General features: G+C 44.3%; 2 protein-coding genes across 2 annotated transcripts; one reads left to right on the forward strand and one right to left on the reverse strand.

Annotated features, from left to right (window-relative positions):
- Window positions 1-7,530: 7,530 nt before the first annotated feature.
- On the forward strand, window positions 7,531-10,081 carry LOC130209427 (uncharacterized). The gene is made up of 2 exons (XM_056439071.1): window positions 7,531-8,655; window positions 9,565-10,081. Exons 1-2 carry the CDS (start codon window positions 7,721-7,723, stop codon window positions 9,800-9,802), a joined length of 1,173 nt encoding a protein of 390 aa, XP_056295046.1. The 5' UTR covers window positions 7,531-7,720; the 3' UTR covers window positions 9,803-10,081.
- mapk9 (mitogen-activated protein kinase 9) lies at window positions 9,989-23,782 on the reverse strand. Its single transcript, XM_056439070.1, has 12 exons — window positions 23,586-23,782; window positions 18,372-18,518; window positions 16,641-16,770; window positions 15,851-15,909; window positions 15,485-15,623; window positions 14,966-15,131; window positions 14,154-14,225; window positions 13,069-13,251; window positions 12,501-12,625; window positions 12,358-12,421; window positions 11,964-12,035; window positions 9,989-11,730 (listed from the first exon to the last, which is right to left on the reverse strand). The coding sequence occupies exons 2-12, from the start codon at window positions 18,485-18,487 to the stop codon at window positions 11,594-11,596; spliced, it is 1,263 nt and encodes a 420-aa protein (XP_056295045.1). The 5' UTR covers window positions 18,488-18,518; window positions 23,586-23,782; the 3' UTR covers window positions 9,989-11,593.
- Window positions 23,783-23,851: the final 69 nt, after the last annotated feature.

The following is a 23,851-nucleotide window of genomic DNA, read 5'->3' on the forward strand; positions in this document are numbered from 1 at the left end:
GAGATTTGGAGGGCTGGTCTTTATGTTAGATCTTTTATCCAATCATATTCAGCCATCGTGTGTTGCCAGGGGGCTAACATCTGCCCTTAGGCCTTCAGAATCAACATTGCGGGCGCTGGTAGCTTAAAGAGAATGGGAATGAAAATGTTGTGTCAACCAATCAGCTTTAGAGTTGGCTCCTGAAGGCCAGCTAGCTGGCCCCGGAACGCAGCTAGCAGGCGTAGTGCGTGCACGTCTTTTGATTGGATTACCAATATTGAGAGGCGGGGCCTATAGGCAGGTATATGCAGAACCTCAGAACTAGGAAACTGAATTTGATAAACGAATTAATTCGCGTACTACTAAGCTATTTTTTCAACCCACAATGGCGGAAGGAGGAGAAGATATCGATTTGGTCGAGGATATAATTATAACGCCATTCTCAAAACGAACTTTAAGACCGACGCCGCCTGTCACAGGCGGGGAAGAGGTTTGTTCGCCACTTTCAAAGTTCCAACTACGAGCGCTATCAACGGCTCACAGGCTCGGAGAAGCTCTGCACACCGGACTGCTGGGAATGCCTGTTATTTGCAAGTGATCGATTTGGTGTTTGGAGCCACACTGGCTTTGCAAACTTGAGTTGTCTAACCAAGGCAGCAACGAGACACCAAAGTACGACTCGGCACTTACAAGCATCGGTGCTTTGATAACTTTTGGGGACACCCGAGTGGATCGACAGATCAACGAACAAGCGTGCAGGGCAACCGATCTGCACAATGAAAAGGTGAAGAAAAAAGGGAAATATTGAAAAGACTCATTAATTGTGTCATGTGTTTGGATAAACAGGAACTTTCATCTTCATCATCACGGTGAAACTGCTTTGGGTGCGACAATGTGCTGTTTAGTGAACACACTGTAAAAATAAGTTGGACTTAAAGCTCAAAGTTTGGACCAGAAATGGATAGAAGACGAATATTATTATAACTCTGTTGCACTCGAGTATGTTCTTGCCTATTAGTTGAACTGTACTGTATTGTACTCTTCCCCTGCAATTCTCTGAATAAAAATGTCAATTTCAAGGTGACGCAACGCCTGGCTATACTGCGTCTCTGTCTAACTGTATCGTGTCTAGAGCCATGGCATCATAATAATAGTAATAAGAGGTGGATTAATTCGGGTGGGACTGTGTAGGACCTCACTGAAGGCCCAGGCCCCAGGCCCACGGCACGCCACTGCCGAAAACATCGTACTACTGTGCAATTAATCGTTCTATTATCATATCATGATAGCATTTGTGATTTAAATTCCTCAGGATGAGGACCGACATTTCAGGAATTCTCACTTTATGTTCTATGTCCAAATAATGTTTCCAAATAAAGTTTTCATAATAAATATCTCAGACTTAGAGATATAAATAATGGAGAAAACTACAAAAAGAGCCAAGTTGTAATATATCATAAGTTTCCTTGTGAGATGGAGCGGCGGTGTTTCTGTGTGTCTGCTGCAATGATGAGAGCTCCTGTTCCTTTACAGTGTAAACAGCACAGAAACGGCCTCCCTCCTCCTTTCTCAGAGGGGGATGGGAGTCTGGCAACTGAAACACATGCACATGTCAGGCCTGCATGTGCACACCATCAGTGCAAATACAATCATCACCATCAGTTTACCCCTGTATCATGTAAAAGCAGAGCAATCACTGAGATGTTGAGTTTATCCATACAACAATGGAGTTTCTTTTTAAAGCCACATAAATACACACATCTCCCTGTAGCTGCAGCAGAACAGCCCTTGGGTTCTGCTATCTTAGTTTGTATCAGTTGTATAAATAAATATGAGCTGTACATTTCTCCGAGCCTATAAATAAAGAGGGACCCCGTGTAAAGCAGGTGTCTTACACATGCTGCATTAAGGCCTGTTAGCCGTGGTTTTCTCTAGTCCTCTCCCAAATTTGATCAATGATGACATGTATAGCCGCATGTCATCATTCAACCGCTGGTTGTCGAGGTGATGCTCCATCATATCTTAAGGAGCTTGTAGTACCATATTAACCCACTAGAGAGCTGCGCTCACTAAATGCGGGGCTACTTGTAGTTCCTAGAGTCTTAAAAAGGAGGATGGGAGCCAGAGCCTTCAGTTATCAAGCTCCTCTTCTATGGAACCAGCTTCCACCTTCAGTCTGGAGGCAGACACAGTCACCTCATGTAAGAGTAGACTTAAGACTTTCCTCTTTAATAGAGCTTATAGTGAGGGCTGATTCAGGTTTGCCTGGTCCAGCTCCTATAGATATGCTGCTACAGGCTTATAGGCTGCTGGGGGACGTTTTATTTAATACCGTTTTTTTACACTGAGCACATCTCTCCTCTTTTCTCTCTCCTTATGAATGAATTTTCATCTCTCCATTGCACATTACTAACTCTGCTTCCTCCCCGGAGTCCTTGTGACTTCACGTCTCATAGGGTCTATTGGACCTGGCTGGGTCTGATGCCATGGCCCTGCTGATGTGTCCCGTCCACTCCTCCTCTCTACCTCCATCTGCCTGATGGATCATGGAGGTCTGGATCGTGGTCCATGCCTACTACGAACTATTCATACAATCTGTCATATTCATTGAACGTGCTTCCTTCTGTACACGTGACATATATTGCTTCTGTCCATCCGGGGAGAGGGATCCTCCTCTGTTGCTCTCCTGAAGGGTTCTTCCCTTTTTTCTATTTCTTGGGAGTTGTTCCTGATCCGACGTGAGGCCCTGGGACAGGGATATCGTATGTGTACAGATTGTAAAGCCCTTTGAAGCAAATGTGTAATTTGTGCTGTTGGGCTATACAAAAGAAAGCTGAATTGATTTGAATTGAATTACCTGGACAATGTACACAAGCAATGCTGCATCAGCACTATTTCTCTCTCTCACACTCACACACTTGGGGAAAAGCCAAGAATAATAAAAAAGCATTTATTTACATTACAGGCATGTGTGCTGTGTGTTCACATTTAAATACCATCACTCAGTGAGGAAGGTGACAGATCATAAGTGCAATCCACTCTGCTGACCTTTGACCCTCGCATTGGCTATTCCCATCCCATTGGTTAGTCTCCCAGACCCAATGAGTCTTCCACGGTGACCATGGGGCCGGCCAATGAGGTGAGCTCTCCCGGTGCTCTGTGCAAACTGGACGTGTCGAGGAGCGCGTTGATAGGCCGTCTTCCTCCCTCACATCCTCTCCATTTCCAGCAATCCACTCCTTCTTCTTCCTCCCTCGCTATCTCACCTCCACACACTCTGTATCTGTGTTTGTCTCTTCTACCAGCTCCTGCTGACTATCACATATGCATACACTTCAAAACATGCTCCTTCTCAAAGAGATCCTTGGAAGAGAGCTCCAGAGCAACCCTGAGCAAGTCATCAAATAGGCAGCACTTTCCTTTTTTTACCATCCGTCTCCTGGCCTGTGCTGTTTTCTTTCTACTCAAACAAATATTTGCATCCCTCTAAGCTGTTCATGCTTTCAAATGTCTGCTAGGCCTCACCCCCTTCAGTTGTTCCACATCGAACTTCTATTGTATTTTCTCTAATGTCTCTTCCTCTTCCCCTTGTTGATTATTTCCATTATTTCACTTCCTCTGTATCCATCCAACATATCTGGGTGATAGCTTGAACTCTAAAGATTTATTTGTCGCCTGCCCACCCAGGAATCTAACAGAAGCACATTCTAATAACATGCCCGCTCAAGAGGGATTTACACTGACATCCTCTTTCCCTTTATTTCTTTTTAGCTGGAGTAGAGTGAACATCTGTCTCAGCGATAACAGCTGTGGGATGCAAAGTGGCAGTTGCATATATACATATAACACACGCATCAGTTGCTCTGTGCTGGAGTCAGTCAGACAGGTCAGTTAAAGGTGTTGCTCCTCTCCCATCCTGTCTACTCTAAAAGAAGTTGTTCCCATGGTAACTCTGCCAAGTCTATTAATTGACTGTCAACATGTGAGATGCTCCATGATGAGAAAAAAAATCCTGCAAACAAATGTGTTGTCAATTTAGTGGGTAGATAATCACATTGCATAGCTGCCCCAGGAGGTGATAGTAAGAACTATCTCATAAAAATATTAATGATATGAGCTGTAATGAAACTGTAGAGCCTGTGGACGCTCAGAAGTTAACATGTGCAGAGGGTATTTTTGATAAATGCTTATAGTGGATAGGTGGCTTTAAAAAGCAATTTAATCCAATTCAGCGTAGCAGCAACACAACCTACTGTCACGACGCTATTAGAGTGGACCCAAAAGCACGACTCAGACAGGAGTAACAAAGATGACTGTCTTTGGTTGGAAACAGGCTGGGTCAAAACCAGGAGATCAGTCGAAGAAGCAAACAAGTCCAAAAAGGGGCGGGGCAGAGAATCAGAGGTCATGGCAGGCAGGCAGGGTCAGAACAGGCAGGTCAGGAATATACTCTAATAACGCTGGAGAACTTGGCACGAAAACACAAGACAATCTGGCAGAGGACAAGTGGAAGTGAGGGAGCTAAATAGTGAGGGACTAATGAGGGGATGGGCTGCAGGTGAGAAGGGCGTGAGGACCAGGTGAAGGGAATGAGGGGCTAACGAGGGAGTGATCAGAGGCAGGTGAGGGGAGTTGGATTGATGAGATGGTGTGACAGGATGAAAACAACTATTACAAAAAGGAAGGCGTGGAGCTAAACTGTTACACCTACCCACACATGGATACCAGTGACGCACATAGATCCAATGTTTAAATCTCAGTGGGATTGTTTGAGAACGCGCACGGGGGTTTATGCATGCGGCGAGTGCCACCTTCAAAAATCCATTTTTTTGTGAAACCTTGAAACAAACAGATGGATGCTTAAAATGGATGAGAGTGAGGCACAGATGCTTTCTGATGGGAAGAGGTGTGATACGGTTCATCAGTTTCAGTTGAAATCTGGATATGAGAAGAATGTTTATGGATAACACACAGGTGTGAATAACCAGTGCAGATGCATACATGCATCAGAAATACATAGTGTTGCTAGAAATACACATCATTGTGGATTTATAACCTTGTGATGAATTTCCTTTAGTAGAACATCAGTTTTAAACATATAAAAAGGGAAACCACATTATCACTTGATATTCTGTTCTACTGCACTATGTTTATTAAACACATGGAAACAATGATGTGTAAATACTCCAGAAGACTGTAAAGGAGATTATGTTATCAATTTAACATATTGAATTTATGCTCAATGGACGAAACTTCCACATCATTTATCAGATCACACGTAGCAATACCACACTATGCAACTACATGTTACATTGTAGTCCACCATTAGCAAAACATAAAGTATTACAAGTAAAAGTGTGCATATTGCTAAGAAGCCTCTCAGTGTTGGATGTTTTCCCCTCTGAAATGTAGTGAAATTGAAATGTAGGTTTGTTTTTTTCAGTAAGAGCAACTGAGCTGACTGAAGAGGAAACCATGGTTGTCTTAATAAAACAGTGAAGAGGCGGAATGTCATCTGCTCATGTAGCACTGCAGTTTTAAAGCACACACACACACACACACACACACACACACATGCTCACTCACTCACTCACTCACTCATTCCCTCACACGCTCGCCCACTCATCACACACACACACACACACACACACACACACATGCACACAGGCAGCAGGGATGTTAATACATATATATATATATATATATATATATATAATGTGCCTCGCTGTACTAACAAAGAGGAGCTGACTGTGTGTTGCCCTTTGGAAAAGTCCCGTGAAGCAGACCCCACCTCTCGTTAACAAGGGTCCTCCTCAAAGACTCTCCATCAAGACACTGGCTAAAATAGCCACTAAGTCCTTCCTCTCTCAACCCCACCCCCCTCCATCAATCCACCTGTATTATTTAGAACCATGGAGATCTGTGTTGCCATGGATTCTTCTGTCGTCATGGCTACAAACAACTACGCATTTGTGCAGGAAGTGGAGAAAGGAGGGTCGTGGAGATAAGGGGTTTTAGAGTAAACTTAACCTCTGCGTGGGGGTGATCCAGCTGTGATAAGTGAGAGAGGGGGGGGGGGGGGGGGGTAAAGACGCCGAGGTCGTCCTTCGTATGTCGGAGGTCAGGGCGAAGCCTCAGAGGGACATGCACGAGATTAAAGCATGTGTGTTGTCTTCCAGCTGGTTGTTGTCTTCAAGATGCATGCCCTGTTGTCCAAGAAGGGATTTCTCAGGGTCTCGCCTGGAGCGCTACAATACTTTTCTCATATTCCAGAGACATCTTCCTGTATCAATTCAGCACAAGGAGGAAACTCTGCCCACATTCAGATCCTGTAATGTAGGAGGACTAACAGAACTTCCTCCATTCTCTGTGCAGCCGTTCGACTGGAGGATTTCAAGACAAAGTGCCAGTATAGATGTTTCCTCTGATCAGGAGGAAGTGCCTTTGATAGTTCCACCATTGCATCACATTGATGAGGGGCTTCTTCACTGGGCTGTTTAATCAATAGTAGATCAATAGCCATAATTTACGGCTCCAAAAACAACTAACTACAACTCAACCGTGCACGAAAAAAAAGGAAACATTTCGATGAAAACCAAATGTATAAAACATCACCTTGCTAAATAATGAATAGCAGACCGACACAATGACTACCATGTTCTCTTAAAGTTACATTTGAGCACCACAATAAATCATATTTATGTGAATAGTATAGCTCTGAATCATCATTCTTGTCTTCAAAATATCTCAAGTGGCATAAGGTACACAGCCCATTTCTGGGAGAGGCTTTTTATAATGCTGTCTATCTAGCTCCACCTTGTGGTCTTACGAAACACTGACCATGACACCGGTGATGATTAGTGAGTGTGCTTCTGTTCTTTCTCCTCACGCTTATGCAGATTCCTCCTTTCATTCATGTATGTCCTTCACTGGCACCCCTGAAAACACACAAACACACGAGACCTTCCTCTCCGGTTAAATCGGCAACATCCATGGTTTGATAATACCAAACGACACAACATGATGCGTCACCTGGGTGCTGCTGCTGACAGGATTTCTCTGGTTAAGTGCAGAGCGGCTCTCAAAGATAAGTGATGAATGCGCTGTAGCAGATGCTGTGGGGTGAACTCTGTCTCCAGAACAAGCACTTGGCTGTTACCGCTGCAATAACGCGTCCCACAGTGTTAAAGGAGACAGTGCATTTAACAGAGAAGGAAAATCAATGAGCCAGCGAAGGTCAAAGTCCCATTGAAGCAGTGCCCAGTCAAGAGAAACATTTCTTTAAACATTCAAATGTCTGTCATAACGTTAGCAGTGTTATGTGTTTTTTGACAAATATTAAATGCAGATTATGGGGTTCATTGTGTGTGCTTCACACGTTGTGCCCATGGCCGCTGTCTATTTCTGTGGTTCCAGTTATGTGTGACTGTCTTTAGGAATGAGCCCGACTATATTACACCCTGGTCCCGCCCTGAGAAGCTCTGCTAAAGTAACAGCTGATGTCAGTCCTGCTTAAAGACACACACACTACAACCTGTCTGCCACTAGGCAGCAGCTTGAAGGACACAGCCAGTCAAAGGGGAGGAGGGTTCATGCACCTTCCTCTCCCCACGTCGCATCAGCACAGGGGAGGCTCCGTAGCACGCTCACAAGTCTCCAATCCAAGAATCCCAAGTTGCAGCAGCCAGAGGGACAGGCCGTTGTCTCAGACTCTCAGCACCCACATGTGCCTGGTTGAATCATGGAGATGCACTGTATTCCTACTGAGACCCCCACCACAGCCAGCTCCTGCTCCACGGAGCCCCTGTACGACAACTGCCTACCTTTTGCCCAGCGAGGGAGGGCGAGGGGAAAAGAAATGGAGAGTACGGTTGTGTGCCCGGCTGTAACCAGACTCCCAGAACCCTGTCGCTCTCTGCCTGGTCTGGCCCCAGTTGTAAATGAAGTTCCCACTGTGGTCGGTGGGGGAAGAGGGACTGGCGCCTGGCCAGATGAGAGCTACTGCAGCTGGAGAGGAGGCCTGGGAAGACGGGCCTGGGAAGCGGAGCTGGCTCCATGCATAATAAACAAAGTACGAGGAGGGAGAGCAGGAGAATGGGAAGGTCGCTGGGGAGCCGAGGACAGAGCTCATCTGGACCAGAGCGAGGAGCACCGGAGCGCTCTCTCTCTGTACGACAACCTCCCCGACGCCGCGACTCCCGACAGCCTCCAAGAGGCCTACGACATGGAAACAAGCATCCAGGAGCCCTGGCAGGGGCAGATGTGCCAAGCATGGGCCCCTGAGCAGATCTGGGGATTGACGGACAGCGAGGGAGCGGGTGAAGACGAGAGCACCAGAATCCAGGAGCAGAACCCAGACAACGACAAGAAGCGTGAACAGGACCCAGAGCTGCACTCAGGAGCCTCTGGATTTAGGCAGAGGGATCGCCTCCTGCTCCCGACGTCACCTCCCCAACAACATGTCACGGCAAGTTCCCCTCAACCGTCCCACACTGAGTGCAATGTTCTGTGGCCCCCAGCTCACGATCAGCACCCAGAGTCGCCATCCTGGCCCCCCAGGGTGCCCCCTCCTGTGCCCCTGGCAGACCCCTCTGCCAGGGCCCTTCGCAGCCTCCTCACCAGCTTCCAACAGCAAATAGTCAGACAGAGGGAGGAGTACGAGGCACGAATACTCAAGTAATGTGCCCTTTCTTTTGTCTTGCACGTCCATTTCCAACGACACAGCACACGCAAATAATCACAGAACAGAGATGAGACATGGACACATTGTTTTGAATTGAATGCGCTTGTGTTGTTTGTCTTCAATGCCACTTTTAGTTTACTGAGATTTCCCCAGCCCTTTGTGTGTTTGCAGTGGAGGGTGACACAATGTTCCCAGGCCCAGAAAGTGTGTGTCCACTCAGTTGACCCCGAGCGTCACCCGACATCCTGTTTAGTTCAAAGCGCATAAACAGACTGCTTTTAGTTTCCTTTACACTTCCCAAAATGTAAGAGATTACTACTCAAGAAGCCTTATTTCCATTCAGTTTGACCACTTCTGCTTTTGTGTTCCCAGTCTACTGTGGAGATCTAAATGTCATGTGTTTTATGGTATGTACTTGGATGTGCCGCTTTTTGTATTTTGTTCCTCACTGACCAAAAACACCATTTAGAAAGTTCATAGTTAAAAAGCACATCTTGTGTGGTTGACCTATAGAAACAGCTCATGACACTGGAAAGAGAGCTAATTTAAGGGGCCATGCTGCTGACCTAGACACAACACATGCCTCCTTTATTACTGATAAAGATAGAGCAGGTCTCAGCGTAAGGTCACTACTGGTTGGCATGGACGAGAGGAAACCAGCAATTCTCATAGCTTAACATAGAGGAAGGAAACAGATATACTGTAAGCCACCTGCTCTGCCTTCTCCAGCCACATCAAACCTACAATCAACATAGATGCTGCAGCTTCACCAACACACACAGCACTGACCTCTCCTCCCACTCCTGCTCATCAGCAGAAGAGCTCAAGCCGACTTCAGCTCTCAGCCTTATATACATGTAACCATTTTGATATTCTTGTCCTTCTCTCGTCTTTACCATCAGCCTAGAGCAACGGAATGCAGAGCTGCAGGTGGAGGTCCTTCGGTTGAAAGCCAGCCTCACACAGCAGCAGCACCGGTACCAGGCTGTCCAGAATAAGATTACAGAGTCTGAAAGGACCCGGGCCGCCGCAGAACTACGCAATGCAACTCTGCAGAAGGAGATGGAGCAGTTCTTTGAACCCTTCGGAGAGCTCAACAATGAGGCCAAGAAGACGGAGTGCATTGTCAAGAGCTTTTGAGAAAAGTAGACATGAAGTGTGTGTGTGTGATGACATGAACTGTGTGCAGAGAGAAGGACAAAAAGCACAAGACTGATTAGTCTTTAAACTCCAGTTAGGATAATGGATACAAATATTTCCCGTGATGTACAGTTATTTTTTCTGTAAGAATCTGAGAAACATGCAAAACATCTCTGAAAGAAAACGTATCACCGATGTCCACTTTATTAGTTACGTAAGGGCAAAAGATGTTGGCCATCTCTGAAAATAAAAGGAGGAATAAACTGAACTAAAATGTGAGATGCATTGTATACAATGGAGCTTTTCCTTTTTGACCCAGTAAACATGGTAGAGAGGTCTGAAGCACTGATGCTCAAACCTCGTCTGATACGACGTGTGAGAGGCGTTGCCCCTCCACAGCTCGGTGAAAGAATAAGGTCACGTTTCGAAAAAGGAAAAAGCATCGTGTGCAACATTTAAAACCTCAGTGACTCCATCGTGTCATCTTTCTGCATGTCCATCTCGATGTGCAAACCGTCCTGCAAAAAGCAGCTCCACAGTCCATTCCTCTCATCTTCATGTTTCCGTCTTGAGTTCCAAGGTCCAGATTTCCCTTCACAGTCACATCCTCCCTTTAAACCACGAGTTGAGGAGACTTTGCCCTCACGACCGGGCGACTGACGTCTTTATGGACGAGTCAAAGGAGATAAGGAAGGAGAGCGGCGCACAGTACATTTTGACAAGACACACACACACACACACACACAAAAAGGCTCACAAGGCAATAAAAAATACAACATCTGCATCAATCAGGCGCTCAGAACCAAGAACATCGAGAGACTGCGAGTAAAAGAACTGACCTGAACAGATTTATCTTTATAACGAGAACTACGGTATCTTATTGGCATCTTTAATGCCTTCATGCAAGCTGAACACCTTTCTGTGTGTTTCACGGCCTTTATCTACATGATTTCGGATTCATGGTGAATGTTGTGGCTCATGGAAGGGTTTAGAAAAGGCGCTTGGACAAGAGGCGAATTTACACGGGCCTCAATGTGATCGTGTGCAACATTTAGCAAGAGAACACAAATAAATACATGTATCTTTTTGCCTCTCCCAAATTTAAAGGAGTATGATATTGTTCTGACCCATTGTTAGTCGGTACCTCGTGTCCATTGGGGGTGCAGTATGCAGAAATGTTGATCATAACAGAACCAGCACACCGTGTGCATCAGTTAATGACAAGTTCAACAGCCACGATAAGTGTCAGGTCATGACGTCATCACACAGTACTTTATAATCGGAAATACAACGTAACACTGCAACCACAGCTTCCCCCAGCTGTCGGAGGGAAATCTCCTTATCCACATCACTCAAGGCAAATAATTAGAAGACGGTGCAGAAAAAAACGATGAAAACCAAAGGCATACGCAACCATCAACAATTCCCCCACCTGTTCCTGGTGACCTGAAAATGAATATGGAAGCATACATCATACGTACTTGATCACGGTAAACAGCATCCACAAAGAAGAAACAGATAAACCGGTGACCCCATACACAGCTTTGACCTCTGAGAAGCAGTCCAAAATAAATGTTTGATGTTGTATGGAAAGGATAATCATTAGCGGATCATAAACGGGAAGAAAATAGAAAAATAGACCTATTTATCGACGTTGAAGAAGAAAGACGGAAAAAAGGGACGAAAAAACGAGGGGGGAGTGAAAGGAAATTGACGGTGTATTGGTATTTGGATATTGTAAATACGAGTGGCGGACCGAGGCAGGCAGAAAGATGAGGCCATGGACCGTGTTCACTGACTGTCGTCCAGCGGCCCGGTCAGCGTGTCGATGCTGCTGCTGTCTGTGTCCGAGGTCACGGTGTGCTCCGTGGACATGGACGAGATGTCATTGGCTGATGACGACTGGGAGGCTGAGCCTGACGCCACGTCTGACACATGACGCACACAAGGGAAACAACATTGAGGTCATATTTAACAGAACATTTCCTAGACATTTTTCATGGGACAGCTGTGGCCACAATTTCAGGAAACCAGTATTGACTTAAAGCTAATTATGCTCCGACACTCCGAAACTCCGATTGAGTTAAAGCTCATGCTCCGGCACCTCTCTGTCTGGTGTCCAATATTGCAGAACATGTATGAAGAGTATGCATATTTGTACCTGAACAGTCATCTTTCATCAGTCCATTCTGGTTCCTCTCTTCCCAATCAATCACCTCTTCATAAATGAGTCCTGTAGAAAAGCAGAAAATGAAGTGCCATCATTGTGTAGTCAAGATTCAGGGGATTCAGAATCGAGAATGTGTAGCTGATGCATTATCTGTGGTCATTCTATCAGAACAATTGCTCTCAGTTTGTCCTATTGTGTGTTTGCTGAATTATTTGGCAGTGTTTTATCACACAATGGTAATGATTTGCTTTAACTCCAAAAAAAATGCTTTGCACAGCACCAATACACGATATCTGCATATAGGTATGGAAGAAACATAATTCTTTCCTTTTGGCAGGTTAAGCTGCACTGCTGATAGATCTCCCTAGAGGGCGGTGCATCCTACCTTTCCATTGCTCGATGGAGTGCTCTCTCTCTTCCAGCTGTTTGTCTGAGATCTGGGGAGGAGGCTGTGAAACAAAAACACACACATAAATCAGTGCGGTCCCGCACAGTCACAGTGCAGCACCACCGCAGCGGGCTCCTCACCGCGTCCGCCTCTCCGGGGTCGTACCACACGTGAATGTACGGGTGATTGAGGGCTTCTTCTACGGAGATGCGGCATTCAGGATCTATGACCAGCATTTTGGAAAGCAGGTCCCGTGCTTGACCTGCTGTAATGGCAACAGAGGAAGGGTACTGTTACTATGGAAACAGGCCCATGACCTCACTTCATTTAATGCTGTCTTTGTGAAAACTGATTACTTCCCCTTGCGTAGTTGGGTAAGATCTATGGGAATGTCAAGATTTGTTCTGGTGTCAATGTTGTGATTCCTAACTCTAAATGCCACAGATGGGGGCAGAACAACCTTTGACCTACCTGGTCATTCTCTGAACTCGTTGTATACGGGATCCACTTTTAAAAAGTCTCATTACATCAATATACTGCAGATGAAAGCCCTTCTTTGACCACAATATTTTTGTAGAGTCCTGGGTAAGATATTTTAAAATGATAAATTTAACAATACTCTTATATATACAGTATATGCTAGAGAGAAACATATATGTATATGCATTTGAAGGTAAATAAGTGTATTTTAGTGTGCACATTTCTTACTCTTTAGTTTGTCATGTTCTGAGTCAGAAGGAAAGGCCAAGTCGGGGAAAAGCTCGGCAAAGCTGACGCCAGGATACTGCGGCTTGTTCATCACATAGTTTCTCACCGTCTCCATCAGTCGGTTCATAAACTCCAAAGGGGGCGTGCCCAGAACCTCAATCACCTTATTCCACTGGTCGATGTCTGGACAATACGCTTGTTATGGAGAACTCAGCTGCATTGTGGGCATGTACATGCATCAGCAAATTATTTGATTTGATAAGGCATTGGATCAAGAGATAAATACATGAAATGTAAGCTCTCTGATTTAACATATAAATATCAAAACAAGACAACAGTCATGCAAGTGGATATGTGAAACTGCACTTCAGCACAGTGGTGCTTTGAGCTTAATGCTAAGATTAGCAAATGATTGCTAACATTTGCAGATAAGCAGAAAACACAAACTAGAGCTGAGGTTGATATAAACCAAAAGTAAAAGTCTTGCACAAACTGAAACCTGACGATGGTGCTTTGATTACCAAAGTGATTACATTTCATCCACGTGAATGTGTGTACTAAATGTCATGGCAATCTGCCCAATGGTGGATAAGACATTTAAAAAGCACAACAATAAAGATATGAGCTGGCTTACAACAGCAGTAAAAAGCTCTTACTTCCCCCACAGAAAAGCAATCTATCCTGGAATCGCACTGTGCCCTGTCTCCACTGTCAGCCTCTCGGGTGTAAAACTAAAAGGAGCTGGTGAGTGTAGAGGTGACCAAACAAATTAGAAACAGAGGAACGGACAATTTATATGCAAATGATTTGAATTGCCTCAATTTAATTCCCACGATCAATTAAAGGGATTATAGCCATCTGAAAAAACAACTCCACCGATTAATAATCATCGAAGAGGGCAAGAAACCGTGAGCTGGACATCTCTTGAGTGATTCAACAGATTATGTTTCGAGGGTGAAAGGGGGAAAGTGTTCGAGAAGAACAATAAGACATTGTAAAAATGAGTGAAATACTTCATGTCTCATGGAGATTTGATATAGGGCGAACGATGGAAGAAGTTGGACACTGAGAGCAGTGAAGGATACGGTCAGTGCCCTGGAAGATGACGCTGCCCTTTACCATCTCTCCCATGATGCACCCCACTGACCAGATGTCCACTGCGAACAGAGAACACAAGCAAACATAAACACGGAGAACATATATTAAATACTGATCACATAGTATAATGCTAAATATAGAGTAAAATGTGAGATGAACACAAGCTCGCATTATTTTGGTCCGTCCTCTCGCTGTGCCAGAAGCTTTCATCATATGTGTCTTAAGGCTTTCTTCTCTCTCTCTGGCTTGGAAACCAGACGCAGCCTTCCACGCCTCTGCAGCTCTGCTTATCAGTTTACACAGCTGCTGCTCTCTTCATCACTTTGCCTGTGTGAAGAGTAGGATGTGTGTTGTTTGTCTTTCTCTCTCTCACTGTGCGAGTTTACACTTCGCTTTAAAATGTGCACGTGTGGCAAACGGCCTTCAACTTCTCTCTTCACTCAGTTTCACTGAAGCTGAATGTTCTGTGTGCTCTGTTTATGTCTCCAGATCATACAAACCAGTGGAGGTCCAGTCTCACCATAAAATCAAACTGTGGACAGGCTACACGAATCAGATTAACTGTGAAAGCCTGACAAGGCTTCAGACCACTTCCTGTTTCTGATATGTCACGTTGTATGTATCACCTTGTAGTTGAGCTAGTTTAGAAAAGTTATAAAAACAATTATTACATTGTTCGAGAAAGTTTTCACAGTTGTTCATTTTTAAAGCGATTGTAAGAGGACAGAGCAGAGTTGGTGGAGCTATATTAATGTTAGAGATCGGAAAAACTACAATTCTTTTGCGTGGCTTTCCTTACCATTCTCCTTATATTTCATGCCCAGTATGACCTCTGGCGCGCGGTAGTATCTGGTCACCACGTAGGGGGTCATCATGAAGTTAGTGCAGGCTGTCCGAGCCAGGCCAAAATCCAAGATCTTTAAAGTGCAATCCGACTTCACCACAATGTTACTGGGCTTCAGGTCCTGCGGGGGGGAGAAAATATAGAAATTTAGAAACATACACACGCACATGTTTTAAGAATGAGGTATATATTTCAATACAGGTGATAGAGGGGAAAAGAAAAGAATGGGAAATTATTATATTATTTGTTTAAATTATACTACGATTGGATACTTGATTAAATGCTAAATTAACACCAGTTGAAAGTCTGCCATCCACTCCCAGCAGTGATGTGGAAGTGTTCTCCAGGATGTGCCAGTACAGTGTGACATCATTGTTGGGTGTGGTTACAGGTGCAACCGAGCAGGCTGTGTGTAGAAACATTATTGTTTTATGAACATAGAGCCCACGGCTCACTTCATCCTCATCCTGTTACCCTGTGGATGATGCCAGCAGAGTGCAGGTGCCTGATGCCACAGAGGATCTGGTAGAGCAGATAGGACATGCGCTCATGGTCCAGGTCCATGTGGATCACCTGGCAGAGGCTCGCATCCATCAACTCCATCACAAGATACCTTAAAGGGTAGGACAAGAGATACGAACGACAGGAGCTTTAAGTAAAGAGGTTGTAAAGGAGTTTATAAAAGAACGGCGTCAAACGCAAAGAAGCACTTAAAGCCGAAAGAGCATATAGAGCGACGCAGTGCAATACAGAGGGTGACAGGTCCTGAGAGGGATGCTAGTTAAATGCTAGCTTCCGACAGATGCACAGAGTAGATTGTTGGAGCCAAAAAACACTCACAGGTCCTGGAATTCCTCCAGGGACTTCTGAGGCGTGAACACATTGATCAGGCGGATGATCTGCGGGCAGAGAGACAGGCCGTTAGTCCACTCCCTTACTCGCCCCTCTGCCGCCACTCCACTGTGGAGAGCTAGCCAACGGAGGACCGAGCACGTGGGTTTGTCTGAGCAAGAAATGTATTCAACATCGCAGCAAGCGGAGTCCTCTGGTTTTTCTAAGTTTGTACATTTGTTCAATATTTCTGAGAACAATGCAATCAGTTTTTAACTACCCGACGTAATTCAAGCAATAGACTAATTCAGATTTATTATGTTATATAATAGTACTTAATATACCAGGCATAGAGCACAGAAACAGAATAAGGACTGAGGATTTTTGTAACCTCACACTTATATGTAACTCTGTAATGTTTCCTTCTGAACACATTACATCTATTGCACCTGTCCATCCTGAAGAGGGATCCTCCTCTGTTGCTCTCCTGAAGGATTCTTCCCTTTTTCCCCTGTGAAAGGGATTTTTTGGGAGTTTTTCCTGATCCAATGTGAGGTCTTGGGACAGGGATGTCTATGTGTACAGATTGTAAAGCCCTCTGAGGCAAATTTGTAATTTGTGAGAATGGGCTGTATAAAAAAACTGAATTGAATTGAATATCGTAAAGGCGTGAGGAAAGGATCTCTTAATGGTCAGCATCAGCAGGAGGTGTGATTAGACCAAATATTTATTCGACCCGATTGTTGCTTTCCATGAAGACAGATTTTAAAACATGTGAACCTTTAAATGTAAGCCTTACATTTTTGTGATTGACACATTTTAGCAGCACCAGCTCCCTGTAGGCACGTTTAGCATGCGTCTGGTTCTGGAAGGGTCGACACAGCTTTTTCACTGCCACCGGAACACCGAGGACGGAATCTAGGGCAGAGCTGGTCGCACATTGCAGAGATGAGGGAACAGACAGACAAAGTTTAGCAAGGAAGACGATATTTGCATTCAGCACAGACAAGCTGTTGTTTAACTAAAAACAGGGTTCTTACACATTTTGACCAATGGATTTCCAGGACATTTCCAGGACTTTAAACCAAATTTCCATGACCAAACTGAAATCTCGGTATAAACATGAAACATTTCGAAAATGTTGCGTATTGAGAGCGTACGCCGGCTTATATTTTGAGCGTCTTTCTTTAAAAAATATATTAATTATTTCAAAGTCGGCATAAATGAACATGTGATTATAACAAATTTCCATGACTTTTCCAAAACTTTGATGATTTAAGTGTTTTCCATGACTTTTCCAGGCCTGGAAATGACCATTTTAAAATTCCATGACTTTTCCAGGTTTTACATGACCGTACGAACCCTGTAAAAAGCTAGTCACCCGTCAACACAAACAAAGAATGTCAGGTAATCAAATTCAAATAAAAGGAATTAATTTGTTTTGCAGCTCCATTATAAACAATAGTGCAAAGCCAACTGACCCATATCAAAAGGAAAAATAACATCGAAGTAAAATCAATCAAACTGAACCTCTTCATTTCTACTGTGAATGAAACTGACGTCCCACATTTTGGTCTGAATATTTGGCTATATGTGAATAAAATGATGCGCAAGACATTTAGAATATTTTCATTCAATGCAACGATGCAGCCAAAAAACCTCGAGTGGGAATAGTTTACCCAGGTAAACGTCATATAACTTCAATGAAGCGTGTGGACAAGTTAATAAAGAATACACTGCATATGTCACATTGTCAGACAGTGAGGAATAAGATGATTTATCTCATTTTAAGGCAGTAACGGCAGAAAGACATAACATGCCTTTTTCACAGCAGACATTTCCCCTTCATAGTACAGATGTTACTGGAGGAAATGTTACTTTCTGTATTCTTGTTGTTCTTAGTTTGTACTCTAGGTTGAATGCACTTATTGTAAGTCGTTTTGGATAAAAGCGTCTGCTAAATGACATGTAATCAATGTAAGCTATGAAATAGGCCCATCGCTTATCTTTATCCATGCAACAACTGCCATGTGTATCAAAGTTGGCAGAACTTTGGCTCGTACCAACACCCTGTGCTGGTGCCACAATCAGAATCAGAATCAGAATCAGAAACCGTTTTATTGCCAGGAATGTTTACACAAACGAGGATTTTTTTTTGGCGGAAGGTGCAACATTTAGACATGACAAACAACAATCGACACGACAGCAACAGTGAACTTAAGTATAAGATAAGATAAGATAAAGATAAAAGATAAAGTGCTCGGACAACAAATAACGTTGAAGTGTTTAGGTGTGTGTTTCAAGTGACGTGTGTTTAAGTTAAAAGTGTATGTTACATGTGACGTGTGTTTATCATCCCCGTCCCCAAAAAACCTAAGATCACAGGACTCAATGACTACAGGCCCGTCGCCCTGACCTCTGTGGTCATGAAGTCCTTTGAACGCTTGGTCCTGTCACACCTCAAGACCATCACAGACCCACTCCTGGACCCCCAGATCACTGAAATGCTAATAAAAGTCCCGCCTCTCACCAGACGATGCCCTGGGCGCCGGAGCCGATGGCGTGGAGCTGCTGGTAGCGCTTGAGTACAGAGAAGGTGGAGTCTCCAACCTGCACGCTGTAGAACTGGCCCTCTGCCTCACTCATCCTGATGAACAGTTAGGACAACCAGCGCTGTCTGGAGGGGGCCAGCCAAACACACAGAGGGGGGAGACACAGATGAACAGTCAAACAGCATGACTGATTTACCACCAGGCAGTTCAGCTGGACACACATCTATTTTCAGATCGCTGTGCGGAATGCTGAACAATTTGAATAAGCCTCAATCCGGATGATGCAGTTATTGCACTGACAAAGAAACTTGAAACCTTTTTTTCCAGTCCACAGAATCACTCAAATGATCCACAGTGAATGGTTCCATCGATCAGTCTCTGGCATCACTCCCCCCATTTCAAGCCAAACAATCCATCACCGCTTTCTGCTCAGGATGTTCATCTGACAATGGGATCTGTGGATCGGAGGCGCAACATGTTTTGGTGTGTGTGTGTGTGTGTGTGTGGGGCAGCTCACAGCGGGGTGCTCCTGAGGCTCTCGCTGCTATATCCAAATTTATACTGACACACTTGCACCCAGTAAACACACACACACACACACACACACACACACACACACTGATGCAATCAGCATTAGGCGTAAGCAAGTTCATTCGTCTTTGATTCACATTCAGCTTGACAACATATATATGTGTGTGTGTGTTTGTGTGTGTGTGTGTACAGCCATCAGATGCGCACATGTTGACTGATTCTGATGTTAACACTTGATATGTTTGCGTGTTCATAAAAAAGTGTCAGTGTTAGCATTGATTCCTCAGGCAGGAAGTGGAGGAGGATTATTAATCTTGGTCAAGGATTGTGAGTGTGTGTGTGTGTGGGCGAGGACACACAATTGTGTAGCTATGCAACAGCGAGCAGTCCCAGCTGTTTGTCACTCCTTCAGAAAACAGCCAGTTAAATGGAGTGTGATATTTGAGCCTCGTCTGTTTGACACCCGCTGATATTCCTGGTCAGAGACGACATGTGAAACAGAAAGAAGCAGGTTGGGATCGAATGGAGGCCAAACAACACCTCATGCTGGGTGAATGGTAAAGCTGCCGTCTCAGCGCTGACACTGCGACAGCGTGATAAAGAACAGCAGACAGAGAGCAGTAATCTACATTAGTAAGTCGATGGTGGACAAACGGTCACTGCCTTTAGTTTAAATGAAGTAGCTTAAAGAGGCAACATTGTGGTCACAACCTCCGGCTCTACCAACTGGAGGCAATGCGGATGTCTTAAAACGTGCATTCTCTCTATTGGCCTTCGGGGAACAGAATTCTCGGAGAAAATGACCCTACTTCTCACCTCATTTATTATGACTGTGTGTGTGTATGACTACTGGACTCTGGACTTTGTAAAGCGACTTCGGGTACTTAGAGAAGCGCTATATAAGATTGAAGGTTATTATTTATTACCCTCAGTAACATAAACATGTTATCATGTAAATATGACTTTATGGTTTCAGTTGATAATTGTATGTTTTCTTATTTACAGCATGATGTTCAGTTAGTAAATTATCGTACCATTTAGAGTAAAATAGACCATAAAAGGGAGTATGCTTCAGGGTGGGCTGGCTGTGATTGATAGGTTGCCATCCAGTCTATGGTCACACAACTATGAATGAACAAATTAACACATCTGTAGCCATTATTTTAATCCAAGGATAAAACCAACACAAAATAAATTTACTGATATTGTGTATTACGGTCTGGTACCTTTTTCATATATAAGTAATTTGCTAGGAAACATACGTATACTGTACATTACTTTCTTATTACTATTATTTGCTGAAATGTGTTTGCATCCCCATGTTAATCACGGCACAGTGAAGTCTGTCACCGTCGTTGTTCATTTTTTAAATATTGATCTATTTAAATAGGTTTGTAAACACTGACATAAATATGGCTTCATATGTAGTCTGTGTGGGACTGCGACCGCACCGTTACTCAGATGAAAAATGAATGCTTCTCATCTCTATCTACTTTCTTCCTCCTCCTTCTCACACGCGCACATCCAGCTGGCTCTCTGGCTGCACCCAAGGGGAGAGCTGCAGAGACCTTTACGTTCCTCCTGCTCCTCTCAGTCTTCCCATTTTGCTTGGCTTCGTCTTTCTCTGTCGTCCTTTTATGCTCATGACATTCCCTCACTTCTCTGCCCTTTTCTGGGTTCCTCCCATCCTCCCTGTGGCCTCCTAAAACGGATATCTTTTCATAAATATTTTGATCTTCAAAGAAGAGCTTTTCCCAATTATTAGATGACATACTTGTTTAAAATGCAGGTGCAGCAGAAACACCATGCTAATTGATGCCTTGGTTGTGAACATTAGAATAACATGAACGTGGCCCTTGACATGCAGGCAGCATGGAGTCTCGGCCCCAGCACTTGAACACCATGTGCAACAAATATTTCCCTCTGAGAAAAATACTGGCTCTGCTGTTTTAGCTTTTAGGCTGCATTGGCTAAAAGTGGCACTTGGTTATTTTTTCCCCCCGCTATATTTTTACCTCAAAGTCTGGTGCACTGATTTACACATCAAGTGAAAGAACACCTTGAATGTGGCTATTAATCATAACCATAACCGATTTCAGCTGCTGCGAGCACAGCACATGTAGAATCCTTCACACACTGCCGAGCGAGGCTCGACGGCAGGCTGAATGTACAGCTGACTCAGCACAGATATGTATGGACGGAGAACAGCCGACAGTGAGGGGGAAATTGCATGTATGCCGAGACAGAAAGACACCGGCTATTGTTCTGGCCAAGCATTGCCAATGAAGACCGTGTTCAAATTTAACAGGGGCTTGATTTGTGTAAATGAAAGTTAATGTCACCGAGGGAAATCTAGGCCACTGCAAGTAGGCTACAAGTGGGACACATCAACGACTGATAGGATTTTAACGAGGAAAGAATAAACAAGATTAACTACTTACTACATCACTGATATATCGAGCGAAGAAGTGATCATAGCAGTACAATCACTTGCTTGACCTTAGTATTAATGACAGTGTGATATTACAGCTCGTAGACCTATTTTTTATCAAGTTTTAGACATTTTTAATGCTACACAATTTAACAAACCAGAGGGTCGTGGACTGTGGACTGTACCCGATCATAGCACCTAGTCAGACTGCAGAATGACTTCAGTAAACACAACAGAAGATAAGGAACTAACACAAATTGCATACAATAGCAATACTGGTCTAAACGTTAGATATGCTAAGGTACAAACCGATCATAGATGTTTCTTCAGAGAACGCTGTAAAGAACCAATCTCGGCTTCCCCAACATGACGGCTGCATGCTCGAGCACATTCACTGAGAGACGGCCGGTCAGTGTTTTGTTTTCTATGTTGGGAAATTGTAGCTGGTTGCTTTCTCTTTGGGACCAGTATCACCCAAATCTGATGTATCCGTTTTATTTATCTGTTTGTAAAGTCATTGTATTTATAGAGACCAACACAAATTATATTCACCTGTAAAGTGCTTTTGCATGTGTGGAGGATTACATTCTCCGCCACACACGCATGTGGAGCCATTTGAGGCTAACAATGGGAGCCTGGGATCGAACTTACTACCAACTCTACAATTAAGGACCGACCTGTTCTTCCAAAATACCATCAACCAACACAATAACAAATTCAGATACCTCCCATATCAATCGTATAACCATACATTAATTACAATCCTATTGTAAAGTTAAAGCGTCAGAATGCATTATTATGGCTAGAGCTGGGCAATATATTAATATTGGGATATGAGACGAGACATCATGTTATATTTTGGATATCGTCATATAGCATAAGCTTTGTCTTCTTCTATTTTAAAGGCTGCATTGCAGTAAAGTCATTTTATGAACTTACCAGACAGTTAGCTGTTGTATTATTGGCCTTTACCCACTTTGTCATCATGTCCACATTACTGATGATTATTTATTTGAAAGAATCTCATAGTGTCAGTATGTATTGAAGGCACCAATAGTCACCCCAAAATGATCAATATTGAGGTATTTGGTCAAAACTATTGTCATTTGATTTGATTTTCTCCATATACCACAGTCCTAATCATGGCATGACAATGTATACTAATATGAATTAAAAACTTGCAGACAAGCGTGATGTTCTCTTTTCCTTGTCTCATACAATCCAGTTAAAAAGGCATGTGGTTTGGTTTAGTTGAACAATTCTCTGATCACTGAGTTAATACGAGAAATGACCTTCCCCATCCTCTACCCAAGCTCATGACGACTGTCCAGTTCAGTCCAGTGCGGCCCTGGCTCTCAGTTGGGAGCTGGTTGGGAGTCAGTGAGCTGGCTCTGACATCAGATCATGGCCTGAAGACTCTGCATCTCATCCTGATGTGGCAGTTACAAAACACACAGGGGTGACTGCATCCAGCCCGCTGCTGCACTAGAGACGTCCTTGGAGAGTGTAACACCCGTCTCTTGAAGAGGATGACTGATGCTAAAGATGTGTTAATGGTGGGGTAGGTGTTGCTCTTGATACGTTCCATGAAACAAGCTTGTTTACCTGCGTTTGAAACCCTGAGGACACTCGGCCTACAGACATGTCATTCATTAGGCTCAATGTGACGTCAGCGTTAACATCAGAATGGGTAAGGTCATTGGCAACCTTTTGATATATAATACAGACTAAAACTGAGATTTTCCAAATGCAGCATCCTACTTTAAAAAAAAGACATACATACGCATCCACGTAAAGGTTTTTTTCTATTTCTTGGGAGTTTTTCCTGATCCGATGAGAGGTCCTGGGACCGGGATGTCGTATGTGTACAGATTGTAAAGCCCTCTGAGGCAAATTTTTAATTTGTGATGTTGGGCTGTATAAAATAAAATGAATTGAATGGAATTGAATACGCGCGCGCACACACACGCGCAAAGGTATGAAGTCACCCGTGTATGACACACCGCGGCCGCAGCACGGCTGGCACTTGGTGGTGTAACAGTCAGAAAGAATACGCCCACGCCGCCCAGTCACACGAGGATAAACGCCGGTTAAATTCAGGGTTACAAAGTTCCCGAGGCCTCCTCCGCCCGTCTTCTTCACTTGTGTCGGGAGCAATGCGGTAGACAGGCCGGGGCTGAAATGAAAGCTCTGACGGACTCACCGACACGGCGGAGGCGGCCAGACCTACCTTCTCCCTTCGCCGCTCCCAGGGCACTCCCATGCATCGAAAACACAGACAATACTCGCTCCGTCTTTCAGGCACGACCTGGACTCGGAAAAGTTCCGGAGAGCGGGTTGTCACGACAGAGAGACCTTCCTCCAGCTCGTGGCTAACTCCAGCGGCAGCACGGAGGGACGAATGCGGAGGAAGGGAACGCCACTACAAGCTCAGCGCGAACATGCGGGTGACGTCATCGCGCATGCTCGCGCTGTTTGCTCCGTGCGTACGTGGGA

Source organism: Pseudoliparis swirei, chromosome 19 (assembly GCF_029220125.1).
Source record: "Pseudoliparis swirei isolate HS2019 ecotype Mariana Trench chromosome 19, NWPU_hadal_v1, whole genome shotgun sequence".
In the NCBI taxonomy this organism is placed as follows: domain Eukaryota; kingdom Metazoa; phylum Chordata; class Actinopteri; order Perciformes; family Liparidae; genus Pseudoliparis; species Pseudoliparis swirei.